Source organism: Ranitomeya variabilis, chromosome 2, assembly GCF_051348905.1.
Source record: "Ranitomeya variabilis isolate aRanVar5 chromosome 2, aRanVar5.hap1, whole genome shotgun sequence".
Taxonomy (NCBI): Eukaryota; Metazoa; Chordata; class Amphibia; order Anura; family Dendrobatidae; genus Ranitomeya; species Ranitomeya variabilis.
This window is the reverse complement of record NC_135233.1, coordinates 1,068,150,762-1,068,166,223: the sequence shown is the minus strand read 5'-3', so window position 1 is coordinate 1,068,166,223 and position 15,462 is coordinate 1,068,150,762. Positions and strand designations below refer to the sequence as shown.

Below are 15,462 nucleotides of genomic sequence, written 5' to 3'. Positions count from 1 at the left end.
GTGTACATTAATGAGAAAAAAAATGAACTTTTTTGAATTTACCAAATGGCTGCAATGAAACAAACAGTGAAAAATTTAAAGGGGTCTGAATACTTTCTATACCCATTGTATATATAGTATATATCTATTTATTTATTATCTATCTATTATCTATCTCATATCTATCTATCTATCTATCTATCTATCTATCTATCTATCTCTTATCTATCTATTATATATCTATTATCTATCTCAGATCTATATATCCATATATTTAATCAGTTAATCAATTTAATAAATTATCAATCATCAATAATTAACTTTAATTAGCAAAAGTGAAGGCAGAACATCCTTCAATAAAAAACGTTGAAAAATATGAATCCATACCCAAGGCCAATGTATGTCATGTATCGGCTCTAAGGGAGCAGTCAGATGGCAGTATAACATAGATGACTATTGCGTTGCAATGCTCGGACTGGCCGGCCTTTCTCCTCACCCGAGCTGCATAGAAATACATGCCGTCACACTTGGGTCATGAGAGCCGCCGGCCAGTCCATGAACTGCGATGCAATCGTTGTCCTTGTTATCTGGCCGTCTGACTGCGCCCTAACACTGAGCATCACTTGTGAAAGGCCCGGTGTAAGAGCCGAGTCCTCCCATCCCTTACGCACAGGAGGAACATTTTGTGAAGATTTTATTGAATGATTAGCTGCTTCCATATTTGCTATTTGTAACTTGGGCTCTGATTGCCAGTGGATCCAGAGGCTTGTACTTGCGTTGGTAGATTGGTGCTGCTTTGCTTTTTCCTTTTCCCATCCATAATATATATATAATGCTCTATACCAGCTAATCAATTATCAGTTATCAATTTTCTATTTACTGCATCTAATTCTACATGATTTACTCTATCGTAAATTATAAATCAACTCCAATCAATTAATCAGATCAGATCGAGTATATTTACTTACCTTCTCTCTTGTATCTGTCTAATATCCATTTATCCATAATTTTCATATCTATTTTTGATTATAATTCAACCACAAATCAATCAATCAATCTCTTTAACTAGCTACTCCATTTAACGAGCTACAGATCTCACAAAGCTTATCTTGACTCAAATCGTTGGGATTTCATGGTGCAAAAAAAATCAACATCTTTCTTGCCATTGTCTTGTGTAATACTATAAAACTCGTCTTATGGGGAATCAGTCAGCTCCTTCTATCCCCGATTCCCCAAAGACGATTACACGTCCCTGCAAGTGCTCTGGGCGGGACAGAGAACTTCTGCTCTCTCAGCTCCCGCCTCTTTTCTCAGCCTAACTCCGCCTAGGTGACTGAAATACTGCAGCAGCGCTAACTGCCAATCACCTAGAGGAAGGCGGAGTTAGACTGTGGCAGGCATTGATAACAGAGGCAGTAGAAGAGCTCTGCCCCACCCAGAGCACTTACAGCTCCGTTTTCATATCACCTCTATGGATGGATTCACTTGTGTTCTTTTCACCTAGACATAGATGCGATCAGTTTGAAAGGTGGTGAGAAGGAGCTGATGGGTTCCCTCTAACCCTAGATGTTGAATTGTGAGTCATTATAACCTTTACTACATCTGCATATTTCCCTATTGATCATTTATATTACCAGCGTAAGTATAATTATATTTATATATAATTATATTACCAACATAAATATAAAGATGCCAATATCTGCCATCTTTAAATTTAAAATTTAAATGTAAAACCTGTGCCCACCTTGGTTACCATGTTTTTATTGTCTTTTTGCATCTAAAAACAAACAAAAAAAAAAGAAGCAATTTATCAAATAGCTGAAAAGTTATATAAGTCCTATGCGTCTCCATGGTTAATTTCTTGAAAAGCATACTGAAGCGTGACTACAAGACCAGACTACACAGGGCTTGTTTGTAGTCTGTTGCCATGGAGACGCACAGGTCTGCACAGGAGATGTATAAACAAAATGGTAAGGGGCTATTTTGACTTTTTTAGGGGCTATTTATTACTCACCTCTTTTGGCAAACAAATTGATAACCCCTTTTGAAAACACAGGATCTGAAGAACTGAGATTGGATGTCTGAAAATACAGCAAACGTTGAGAAATCATTAAATCCTTTAGTCACCCGGCTAAGTTTAAAAAAATCTGACCAGTGTCACTTTATGTGGCAACAACTCTGGAATGTTTCAACATATCCCAGTGATTTAGATGTTTTTTTGTGACACATTGTACTTTGTGTTAGGCCTCCTTCACATGTCTGTGTTTCCGGTACGTGTGGTATCCATTTTTTGCACGGACACCAATCTATGGTGCTGCACACATGTCTGTGTGTCCATGCAAATTACATGGAGACATTTATGTTTTTTACCAGAAGCATGGATGACAAGGGCAAATACAAGTCTATGGGTCCGTGTAAAACATGTACAACACACGGGTAACATACGTGTGTCATCGATGTGCTGGAAGTGTTGAACATTGCAAAGTATAGGGGAAACGTTGGAATACATTTTTCTTAGTGTACGCTCACTCTAGTGTATAAAAAAAATCGGTCCCATTCTCATCCAGGATCGGGACTATTTCTTCTCAGTTGTCATCCATATACCGTTTACTGTTATGGCCAAGGGAAGCCAGATGGGACAACCTGTAAGTCCAATTATCTACAATAGCGGCTGGAGCTGATGACTTACTAACATTGATTGCTATGAAAATGTAATTGCCATTTTTTTTGTTCGTGATGTGGATAGTTTCCATACCTTTGTCTGCTGTGAAGACCATCTGGAGACTGAAAATCTGCTGAGTAAGGCGTCTCGTACCTGGATTTTTCCATACAAGAGAGAGATTTGGTGTTAAAATACTGTACTAGTGGTTCTATGACTATTCCAGGATATAACATTAGAAATCATAGAATGGTAGAGTTGGAAGGGACCTCCAGGGTCATCGTGTCCAACCACCTGCTCAATGCAGGATTCACTAAACCATCTCAGACTCATCTCTCTGTTGGAAGACTTCCATTGAAGAAGAACTCACCACCTCTCATGGCAGCCTGTTCCACTCATTCATCACCCTCACTATCAAAAAGCTTTTTCTAATATTTAACCTGTATCTATTCCCTATCAGTTTCATTCCCTGCTTCTTGTGTTTCCATGTGAAAATGAGGATAAGGATGATCCCTCTATACCCTTCAGATATTTGTAGACAGCTATTAAGTCTCCTCTTAGCCTTCATTTTTGCAAGCTAAACATTCCTAGATCCTGTAAGCGTTCCTCGTAGGACATACTTTGCAGCATATGAGTATCAGCCTTGTGACTGACACCCATGAAGGGGATTTATGGGTTTTTGAGGTGTAGGTCTTGCCTTATGGATATCAAAGGGGAAAAATAATTTCTGTTGGCATCAATAGCAAGATGACCTATGAATGGCTAATATTCAAGTAAACAAGGACCTCTATATCATCTTTTATGGTTCGGCCTTGACTGCTGCTGACAAAAAGTAAAATCAAAAAAGTGCAATCTCAAATTCATCTGGTGGCAGTAGTCATTGATGAAGTCTTAGCTTTGGGCTCAAATTTCCATATTGGTCATCAGAATTGGTTCTGCAACAATTCAGTGTTCGGAAACCAATTTTAGACTACGTTATCTTGGGTCAATAAGAATAAATGACTAGGAGGGAAATATATAATTCAGTGATAGGACCTAGTGAAGACTTATTGACTTCAAAGACATCTCCAAACAAGGCAGTCCCGTGCTGTACCCTTAGCGTCTAAGCCTGGTACAACGGAGGATCCTCTCTTACTCTGGTGGGACAGTTTTTCCGTATGGACAACTGTTTTTGCAGGGCTCACTCTATTAAATGCATTACTGAGATTTACAAATTGGTAATACATATGATAAAGATGTCTATGTGAGCGGCAAGGATATGTATAAGAATCTCTGTAGATATATTTTTTATTTTACCTTTTTATCCATCAAACATCCGAAAAGCAAAATAAAAAATCCCTAAAAGACAAAACAAAAGCAGGTTACAGAGATTTGTAATGTTCCGTGCTACAATGTAATAAAACTATTGTTAATTAGTGGCTACATAATGTGTTGTCCACACAAAAGCTGATAAATGTAAGATCTCTGGAGGTCCAAAGGTGGGAACCACAAGATTACAAGAGTAAGACCGCTGCTGGAAACCTAATTGCTCCTGAGAACAGGTCAGTCAAAATCCCCTGTGTGAATGGGGAAGTATTGAGCATATGCGACCACTTCTCCAGTCATCACTGTCTTTTGGTGGTCACTAATTCATTCACACATGGGACTTTAGGAACACTGTTCTCAGGAACAATAAGGGTCCCAGCAGTGGGACCCCTAGCCATCATACCTCTATATAGTGAAACGGTGATAATGTTGTCTATGGGACAACTCTTATTGGAGAAAAGTGAGTGACCACGTTCCCCTTACCTGGAGAGCATTCAGTGCCGAAAAGATTCCACGCATTACCACGGTGTCGGTGATCATTACTCCTATTCCAAAGCCCCAAGTGAGTCCAAGAAGTGGAGTCAGGATCAATATACATTTTGTGATATGATTTAAGGAGCTCTTCTCTTCCTTTTTTGGCTTGTCACCTACAGAAGGCCGGAGGACTTTTATGATCACCACAAACAAGGTGATGAAATTTACCAGTAAGATGGTCAGCGCCGGTATAATAAAAGCCAGATACGCCTTGCTCTTCATATTGAGCCAGCATGCTTTACCATAGGTGTACGTTTTGCTGGGCTGGGTGACCGCCACCGTTATAACTGAAATAATGATAGGACATCCGTAACCCAAGAAGAATGCGATCCCCATCATGATTGTCTTGCTTAAGTCATGGAACACGCACATGAGACGATAGAAGAGGATGAGACCCATGGTTAACATCCAAAAAAAGGTACACAGGTAGAAGAGGTGCGTGAAAAAAGTTGCTGTCACGCAAGCATCTACGTTTCGATAGTCAGACATAGCACTACCAATGATAAACCAGATGTCTGCCATCAGGAGCGACACAGCAATGTTCATGATGCAGACGTGACGCAAGTAGGAGGTCTTGTTCTTGGTCACAGACTTCCAGACCGTAGCCTCAATTATGATGCAGATGACCAGACTTAAGATGGAGATGCCCAACCCGATATAGGAAATTAATGTCAATATGAAGTCTTCTTCTCGACTAATATTGTAGTCGTAGGACATAAGGATGGAGAATGAAGTCAAGTGATCACAGACGCATGTGACCATCGTGCTGTCACTATTGTTCTTAGCCTGGCAGCCTGTAGTATCCCATTCCTGGGTGTTAAAATTCCAAAACACGCACAAAGTTTTATTCAACGTGTCATTGCTCTTTTTGAAATCCATCCCAATCTGGAAGTTGGTATAGTTGCCCGTCACCGTCGTTGTCATGACCAGACCATTGATGACCCCTGATGTGGAAGAGTTATTGGCAGTTGAGCTTAAAATGTCCTTCAATGTAGAATACGCAATGCTAATGACGGTGGAATTTTCTGAGAAATCTCTTAGGGCCGTTTTATTTATCAAAATATTTCCCGTTAAGTTGTTCGTTTGGCTAAAGTTGAAATTTGCCGTGTAATCGTTCAAGTTACTTATAATGTTGCCAAATAGTTGAACGTTGCTGTTACTAATATTGAACGGTCCAGAGATTGACAGCTTCTCTGCAAATTTTTCCACAGATTGAAGAAGTTTTGAACTCTGTTCGACTCTGTTGGGAACCTGATTCCAAGTAGTTGTGTTGTCCACGACGATGTTGACCGTCTGAAGAAAATTCTGAAAGTTATGAAGAAATAATAAAGTAGTGAGAAATCGAGTCATACACAACATCTGGTCAGACTAGGTCTTTGGAGAAAGAGGTCCCAATTTTGAGAAACTAAGAAGGACACTTTTCTGAAAGGACTGTTACCAGGAGCATAAACGTTGAGGGTTTATACTTATTGGGGAAAATGAAGAGCGACATCCCTAGTATAAGTCATTAATTGGTGGGAATCAACCATACGAACTACAAACCCGTTTGCCATGAGGTCACCAACTCAGATTGGACTTAAACACAATGTTAGTCACCAATGTGAATGTGGCACTAAGCTAATGTATCCAATGAAGACATGACGGTGCTCACCAAAGCATTGCTGCCATAGGTCACACAGACTAAATATTAATGGTCTGTTCTAAATATTAAAAGTATTTTCGGAAAGGTTGAAGTAATTCCAAATTTAAATGTTAAGCGTATTTGGTTTTTATTCCCCCCCAATTCGTCTTAAAATAGCAATACAAAATCTACATTGGTAGCATAATCTCAGCCAGATATGTCTGACTTTGAAACAATGCGTTTTAGAGAAAAACCGAGCTGCACAGGAGACTAGTCGGACAGGTGGGTGCCCACCAGCTTCTCCCTGCCTGCTGCTCTGGATTGACAAGTCTCTGCACTGCTTGGTCCCTGGTGGCTTTTAAATTATGTTTTTCTCTGAAACACAGCAGGAAATTTATTATAAAAGAATTTTGCTCTGCATAAAATTTAGCAAAATGGTGGCCAATTGAGGCCTTCCTTTACCTCAAAAAAATAATACCACGTATCTGTGGCACCCCGCCTGCCACCTACTGTCCACTCACTCCTTGGCGCCTCTTCTTTTCTTCTTCTTTCGCAGTGTGCATTCTCTTCTGAATTGTCTCTCTACGCCCTGGCTTTCCATTGGACATGGCTTTGGTCTTCAATGTGCCCCACACCAACGCGGCAAGCATAGTGACGTCACAGCATTACTATGCACGTCGTCCAAGTGACAACATGGTGCGCAGTGATGTCAGTAAGGTGCCTTGTCGAATTGGAAGCCATGACCCGGAGTGAAGAATCTGAACAGAATGTGTGTGACTGCGTTAAGAAATAAAAAAGAGCCGAGAACCGACGGCTGCAGGGGTAGCGGGACAAGTGAGTAGTGAGGTGAGCATGTATTTTTTTCTTTTTGTTTTACACCCTACTTTTTTTATGCTCTGGGGTATAGAGAGACCCCAAAACATAATAAGGAACATTTAATTAGCAGAGAACAACTTCACTGTGAATAGAATTTCCCTATTAAATCCTCGTGATTTGCCAAATTCGAGTCTCAGCAGATCCATTCATCTTTGTTCCCACGTCCAGTGAGAGCTCTAACTAATTTTTGACTAAAAACTGAGCACAGATTTGGATCTGCTAATAGTTTCTGATTTTTCTCGTGCTGAATCGGCATGAGAAAAAAAATATCAGATCTGCGCTGCCCCATAGTATAACAATGGGCCGGGTGCTATTTGAATTAAACATCGGAGAGCATGTGTTATACGCTCATGTGACAGAGACCTTTAAAGGATCATGGCACTGTGCAGAAGTTCTCCCGGCCCACCAACTGTGCAGGGAGTTGGTGCACTGCTTCATTCGAGTACAGCTCTGAAGTTCCGAATAACACAGACATAATAAATTAGTACAATCTATCGTAAAGGAAGTGTTTGGTCAAGTCTTACCGTCATCACAGATGTCTCCACCTTGCCAATGGCAGTTTGCACACTTTGTAATAAGTTGACCACGAGTGTTATATCATTGGCAGATGCTGTTATAGATTGCTTCTGCGCAATTACGACAGAACTTAGATTCCCGAGGATGAGAGGAACCGAGTCTTTAGATGTGGGACTTGTCAAGGCCTAAAGAGACAACATAGATTGATAGATAATTGAGCTGAGTGAATGTTACATAGGCTGCAGGGATTTATTACAAAGTCTCGCTAATATATGGCACAGCTATCAGTGTTTATTACTAGGCACAGATTGGTGCGATACTTTACCCATTTTTTCGCAGTACAGCTTATGGCAGAAGGTGAAGATGGATTCTAGCCACTCTTTTACCATTTAGATTCTTATTATGGGGGCATGTAGGTTATATAACTTTACTTTAATCTTTTGCATAGTATGTATTGTTTTTTATTGCAAGAGGAAGACGATGACCTGTGAGTAGTGTTGTGCGAACCCGAACTGAAAAGTTCAGGATTCATAACAGACACCTTGTGTCCAATGCTGAACTCCAAACATGAACGTCTGGTTAAAAGCCGTTTTAGAGTGAGAAAGAGGGAAAATGTTGCAGCACCCCTAGCCCTTACTATGATCATTTTACAGCACCCAAGTTCGGGTCCTCATTGACTTGTATAGAGTTCGGGTATAGGGTTCAAGTTTGCTCGAACAAGAACATACACAGGTCTACTCATCTGTGAGATTTGTGTGTTTTTTGCACTCAAACAGACTTATGTTCAGAGCATTTGTCTATGATTTAAAGGGGTGGTCCGACACTAACACTGGTTTAATCCCAAATGGGTATCTATTCAATGTCATAATTTAATTGCTTTTCTAACATACTTTAATACAAAGTTCCCTACTATTCCCTTTCTACTCTAACTGCTGTATTTATTAATTTTTTACTAACTTCCTTTTTGATGAGATTTCATTTGAAAATCCCCAGTGCTTGTTGGGATACTCAAAAGAGATATCACTCTCACAGCCTCTGTCCCCACCTTGAAATGAAGCGTAATCAGTGACATCTGTTTCAGGGGTTGGGCTAGTCCCTGCTGTACTGAGCATGTGTTGGTTGTCAATTCCGACGTCTACTCAGTAGGATCTTGTCACCGTGCAATATTCTTTTTAATGCATAGTGACAGTGCGCTTGCTCAAGAGAGCAAGAGAGTGCACTGTCAGTGCGCATTGTAAGGTGAGAGAGTCTGTATCCATTGCAGAGGACCTGTCTCAATTACTGACAGTCTGTGTCTTTTGTAGGGAGCCTGTGTCAGTTGCAGAGATCCTGTGTCATTTCGAGAGAGCCAGTTCCAGTTTCAGAGGTCCTGTGTCAGATGCAGAGAGTCTGTGTCAGATACAGAGAGCCATGCTGCTGAGTGGTGACCCGCAGATGAGTAGTGGAAATATCTTGAATTGTGTACTGTCAGGGGCATAACAATGGCGGATACAGAGGTCGTTACCGCAACTAGGCCCTGTCTGGGTGGGGGGCTCGCAGACATCGGCACAAACATCAACTGGATGTGCGTTCTCAGATGTACATTCAGTTGAAGCCTATTGCAATGCAGGGGACTCTCCGAGCCTGTGCGCTGCCAGACAATTAGAGGCCAGTAGCCGAGGTCGGCGTGCACGGGACTGAGGGCGCATGCTGAAGTCAACTGCCGGCCAGACAACATTTTTTACGGACACATTAGAAAGCCATAATAAATCAGTACGATTATCAATGACATACCAATATGTCTATAGCTTATTATTCAGAAATGAAAATATTCTCTGCATTCATTATTAACTGTAGAAATATGATGATTACAATTACAATCATAATCTGTATGAGGTTCTCCAACTTCAAAAAAATCACAGACAAAATAATGTTTGGGGTTTTTTTTACGGGCAAGGAAAATAGTGCCCAATTTTTTACGGACTGTTTAGGAATTTGTAGGCGGTCGGCACTTCTGCTCTGCCTGTCCTGGTATGAATGTTTGTAGACTTACGGCCAGTTGATTTTTAATGTTGTTCAGAGCTGCGGACACGCAGCCGTAGTAGGTAAGATTCCATATGGCGCCAGTATCAGTCTTCACGCAGGTGAAATTCTTTGTTCCCGTTAACGTCAAACTCTCTTCTTGACAGGAAACGACGGTAACAGAACCTATGCTTCCGACATAAGGTGATGGGCAACTTGGATCTATAAGAGAAAGTAAAAGGGTCCATCATACATCTAGGGCCGGGAGCGGTTTCCTACAGCCCTATACCGTGTAAAGGTTTTATTAAAGCATAGTCCCATTGCATCCTATTCCACCCCAAAGAGCCTTAAAGACAAGTGGATCCTTTGTTACTTGATTGCTGCCCACAGTCCAGGATTTGGGTGGTCTCGCTCATGTTGGGGTGTTCCAGGCTGAGACATAACCATCCCTATTGTTCACAAATATGCTTCCTTTATCGTATGAATGCTGTTAGTGGCTCTCAGTTATTAATGGATTGCACACAGTTGAGAGTCTTCCTGGCAAGCCACCTTAACTAGGCCTTGGTCTTGAGATCAACCAATTTTTTGAAGCTCAAGTTAGCCAGATTTGCAAAATTTAGCCAAAAATATCTGTATATGTGTATGTATGATTGAATTACAGCAGCTCTATAACCACACCGATCAGGTAAGCAGCAGCTGCCAGTTACGTGTCCCTCCCTCCTCCTGCCTTACAGACAGTGACTCTCCAATTTTTTTTCTCTTTCTCAATTAAGTCTGAATCTTTTCCTCACATTCAAATCTTCGCTTTTGTGCTGCCGCCAGACACTATTTACCATGTTTCTTCACTTTTTTATGGCTTTATCTCCAAATCTCTATGCCTCAGCTGTGACATTCTTTCACTATCCAGATTCACCGCAAAAATGGCTGCTACATTCCCTGCCTCTGCTTTTATACAGGCAGCGATATTTCCTTCTGATTGGCTGTGCTACACTGTGGCTGTCTGCCTTCTGTCATGTGGTTCATCTCTGTCTGTTGCTATCTCCTTCAATGTGTAGCCATTGTAGGAGAAGCAAATTGCATATTGTTCAAATTTAAGCAACTTCAATTAATTTCTAAAAATTCAACATTAATTCGATTTTTCATTAAATCAATTTACTGATCCATCAAGTTCTACCTTTCTCAATCAATCATACACAAACTATGTCCAAATTAATCATAACCCTCTTTAGTTAAAGGCATCCAGACCTTTTTTTGCTACAGTATAGTATCTTCTATTACTCCTTCTAGGGGTTTGGAATGCTCTAACTGTAAAGAACCCTTTCCTATACAGATTTCTAATTCACCTTTCCCCCACATGCAATGAATGTTTTCTTTGCAAGGTCCTATCACCTCCCCTAAATAATACAAATACCATACCTGCCACATATTTTAGGGTCATATTTTCACTTGATACGGTATCAAAGATCTGATTAGTAAGAGTGCAATAAGCCACGAAATCCACACATTCAGTAGAATTGGGCGTGTACGAAGCCTTAAAGCACTGTCCTCCTGTAGTAGACAATGGCATAGCTGTGGAAGAGGAGAAAAGATGGGTTACGTCCGGTATGAAAAAAAATACGACATTACAGAACACAATGCAGGTGACGTTCTAGTTTCCGTTTTTTTGTTTCGTCATGGCAAAGAAAAAAATAATTCAAACTCTGACGAATCTATCACATGACGACACCAGAAGCACCTGATGGACCACTGGGTAGTGTCCTTTGCTTTTACAAAAAAAAATATTTTTTACATATATGATTTTTTTAATATATTTTTTTCGTTTCCCATCAACATAGATGTATGAGGGGTTTTTTTTCTCGAAGGAAGAGTTGTAGTTTTGAACGACATTATTTATTTTACAATACAATGTACTGAAAATGGAAAAACAATGGAAAAAGTAGGAAAATTGTGAAAAAAAATTGCAATTCCACCATTGATTTTTTGGGTTTTGTTTTTACGGCATTCATTGTAGGTAAAAAAATGGACCTCGTAAAATGATTCTCCACGTTAGTACGATTACGGAGATCGTAAACTTATAGGATTTCTTTTTTTTTTAGATTTTAGTGGTCAAAACTTGTAAAAGAAAAAGATTTGCTTTATGTCGCCATGTTCTGAAACCCAAAACTTTTCCCATCTATATAACGGTGTGAGAGCGTTTTTTTTCACGTGCGGCATGCTGTCGTTTTTATTGTTATTATTTTGTGGTACGTTCGTTCTTTCGATCACTTTTTACTGTATTTTACACCCCCAAAAATGACAATTCTGACATTTCAATTTTTTCTCCTCTTCATGGAGTTTACCACATGAGTTAAATAATTTTTGACTCAGACTTTTACGAACACAGCTGTATTACACACACACATATATATATATATATATTAAATTTATTAGTAAGGTCAGTGGTCTCCTATGTGGTCCAGGTGCAGGTTGTACCTCACAGGAACACAAAGACTTGCTTTTGGGATCCGTGGTGGTCTGAGTCCCCCACTAATTATACATTTAGCAGCTGTTATGTAGTGAGCTCTCCTTCAATGGAAGTCTTCAAGCAGAGGCTGGATAGATATCTGCCTGAGATGTGTTACAGAATTTTTGTTTTTGGTGGGGAAGGGGTGAAAATGTCTTTCTATTATATAGAATGGTAGTTTCTAGCACATAATTCAATTTTGTCAGAATTTTGTGATTTTTGTAACCACTTATTTTTTTTTCCGCACAAAACTCCAATATCACAATTCGGACCATTACCTATCGTGTGCTGGTTTCCTGAGGTTGTAAAAATTTCCAAAACCGTTTTATTGTAATCGGTCACATCACTTATACAGCATGAAAAATTGATAAAATTGATACTCTGTTTACACTGGAAGCTCCCGAGCACCGGGCTAATGCTGATCTGAGACGGCTGGGCGAGTCTGACAACCGTTATTACTTTGTTTGCCGACACAACGCCAAGACTGCCTGCGTCCACAGTGCATTGGTAAGTTCCTGAAAAATAAAACACAAGTATTACAAGCTGGGTGACGATCTGGGGTCAGTGGTTATTGGGAAAACTGCTCTGTAGAAGATCTAACAAGAATATTCCAGGGCCGGGAAATGTGGAAGGGAGAAGGTATTTTACACTGGAAAGCCATTCAATATGGTGGAAACAAATTCTGCAGATATAAAAGCCATGAGATAGAAAGATAGAAAGAAAGATGGATAACTAAATGGAATATAGAGAGATCAATTACATATGGTATATAGATTGATATGATATAGATAATGGATAGAGAGATAGATAGATAGATAGATAGATAGATAGATAGATAGATAGATAGATAGATAGATAGATAGATAGTTCCAGAGGAGGCATGGAAGAAGGTCATGTCGTCAGATGAGACCAAAATAGAACTTTTTGGTATCAATGCCACTCACTGTGTTTGCAGGAAAAAGAAGAATGAGTACAACCCCAAGAACACCATCCTGACCGTGAAACATAGTGGGGGAAACATCATACTTTTACGGGTGCTTTTCTGCAAAGGGGACAGAACAACTGCACCGTATTGTTGGAGGATGGATTGGGTCAAGTATCGCGAGATTTTGGTCAACAACCTCCTTCCCTCAGTAAGGGGTCGTGGCGTAGTCTTCCAGCATGACAATGACCCAAAACACACAGCCAGGGCAGCTAAGCAATGGCTCCGTAAGAAGCATTTCAAGCTAATGGAGTGGCCTAGCCAGTCTCCAGACCTGAACTCAAAAGAAAGTCTTTGAAGGGACCTGAAGCTCAATGTTACCCAGCGACAGCCCCGAAACCTGAAAGATCTGGAGAAAATCTGTATGGAGGAGTGGACCAAACTCCCTGCTGCAGGGTGTGCAAACTTGGTCAAGAACTAGAGAAAAGTCTGACCTCTGTAATTGCAAACAAAGGTTTCTGTACCAAATATTAAGTTCTGTTTTTCTATTGTATCAAATACTTATTTCATGCAAAAAAAAATGCAAATTATGTAAAAATCATACAATGGCATTTTATGTTTTTTTTATTTTAAGATTCTGTCTCTCACAGATGAAGTGTACCTGCGATAAAAATTACAGATCTCTACATTCTTTGTAGGTGGGAAAACTTGTAGAATCAGCAGTGTATCAAATCCTTATTTTCCCCACTTTTGATGGATACAGTGGGTGCGGAAAGTATTCAGACCCCTTTAAGTTTTTCACTCCTTGTTTCATTGCAGCCATTTGGTAAATTCAAAAAAGTTCATTTTTTTCTCATTAATGTACACTCTGCACCCCATCTTGACTGAAAAAAACAGAAATGTAGTAATTTTTGCATATTTATTAAAAAAGAAAAACTGAAATATCACATGGCCATAAGTCTTCAGCCCCTTTGCTCAGTATTGAGAAGCACCTTTTGAGCTCGTACAGCCATGAGTCTTCTTGGGAATGATGCATCAAGTTTTTCACCCCTGGATTTGGGGATCCTCTTCCATTCTTCCTTAACCTCAAAAAGCACAGCCCACACTTAAGGTCCTAAAAAAGAACGCAAGTACAACTTATATAAATTCAATAAAATTAGCTTTATTTAGACGTAAACGGAAAACGGTAGCACTCTAGAAAATGTGCCCATACTTGGAAAATAGGACAAATCAATATGTGAGAAGCAGCTTTTTGAGCATCTAAGGGAGAATATGTATACATAAGGAATGTATATTGTACTTATTGAATATTTCTATACCTTTGAGATATGTATACATGTTCTTAGGTAATTTTATTACTATATATATATTTTTGGCCCTCTGTTTCTTTAAAAATATATATTTTTTGTATATTTTTTAATATATTTTATATAATTATTTTTGATGCTGTTGATTTGTCCTATTTTTCAAGTATGGGCACATTTTGCTAGAGTGCTACCGTTTTTCCGTTTATGTCTAAATAAAGCTAATTTTATTGAATTTATGCAAGTGGTACTTGTTTTCATATATTCTGAATGGTCTGCCATTTTTCCATTTAACAACTATACCCTTCTTTTATGGATACATAAATGTTTTTATTTATTTTAATACTAATTTTAAGGATATAGGTAATGCTACGTTCGGTTTGCTTTTCTATTGCCATTCTTCCTTGCAGATCCTCTCCAGTTCCCTCAGGTTGGATGGTGAACGTTGGTGGACAGCCATTTTCAGGTCTCTCCAGAGATGCTCAGTTGGGTTTAGGTCAGGGCTCTGGCTGGGCCAGTCAGGAATGGTCACAGAGTTGTTCTGAAGCCACTCCTTTGTTATTTTAGCTGTGTGCTTAGGGTCATTGTCTTGCTGGAAGGTGAACCTTCAGCCAAGTCTGAGGTCCAGAGCACTCTGGAAGAGGTTTTCATCCAGGATATCTCTGTACTTGGCCGTATTCATGTTTCCTTCAATGACAACCAGTCGTCCTGTACCTGTACCCCATAGCATGATGCTGCCACCACCATGTTTCACTGTTGGGATTGTATTGGGCAGGTGATGAGCAGTGCCTGGTTTCTCCACACATAGCGCTTAGAATTATCACCAAAAAGGTCTATCTTCGTCTCATCAGACCAGAGAATCTTATTTCTCATAGTCTGGGAGTCCTTCATGTGTTTTTTTAGCAAACTCTATAGGGACTTTCATATGTCTTGCACTGAGGAGAGGCTTCCATCGGGTCACTCTGCCATAAAGGCCCGACTGGTGGAGGGCTGTAGTGATAGTTGACTTTGTGGAACTTTCTCCCATCTCCCTACTGCATCTCTGGAGCTCAGCCACAGTGATCTTGGGGTTCTTCTTTACCTCTCTCACCAAGGCTCTTCTCCCACGATTGCTCAGTTTGGCTGGACGGCCAGGTCTAGGAAGACTTCTGGTGGTCCCAAACTTCTTCCATTTAAGGATTATGGAGAACACTGTGCTCTTAGAAACGTTGAGTACTGCAGAAATTCTGTTGTACCCTTGGC

At 40.0% G+C, this 15,462-nt stretch overlaps 1 protein-coding gene across 4 annotated transcripts in view; it reads right to left on the bottom strand.

The window, feature by feature from the left end:
• ADGRF5 (adhesion G protein-coupled receptor F5) overlaps nt 1-15,462 on the bottom strand; it is a 209,249-nt gene that overhangs the window by 3,528 nt on the left and 190,259 nt on the right. For 3 of the 4 annotated variants that reach the window (XM_077291544.1, XM_077291545.1, XM_077291546.1), the window contains 8 exons: nt 12,273-12,509; nt 10,908-11,060; nt 9,523-9,713; nt 7,499-7,675; nt 4,427-5,782; nt 3,935-3,976; nt 2,735-2,794; nt 1,994-2,060 (listed from right to left, as the gene is read on the bottom strand). In XM_077291544.1, coding sequence (XP_077147659.1) covers nt 1,994-2,060; nt 2,735-2,794; nt 3,935-3,976; nt 4,427-5,782; nt 7,499-7,675; nt 9,523-9,713; nt 10,908-11,060; nt 12,273-12,509 — 2,283 coding nt within the window. Of the gene's footprint in view, nt 1-1,723; nt 1,757-1,993; nt 2,061-2,734; nt 2,795-3,934; nt 3,977-4,426; nt 5,783-7,498; nt 7,676-9,522; nt 9,714-10,907; nt 11,061-12,272; nt 12,510-15,462 lie in introns of all 4 variants that reach the window. The other variant, XM_077291547.1, reaches the window with a different exon arrangement.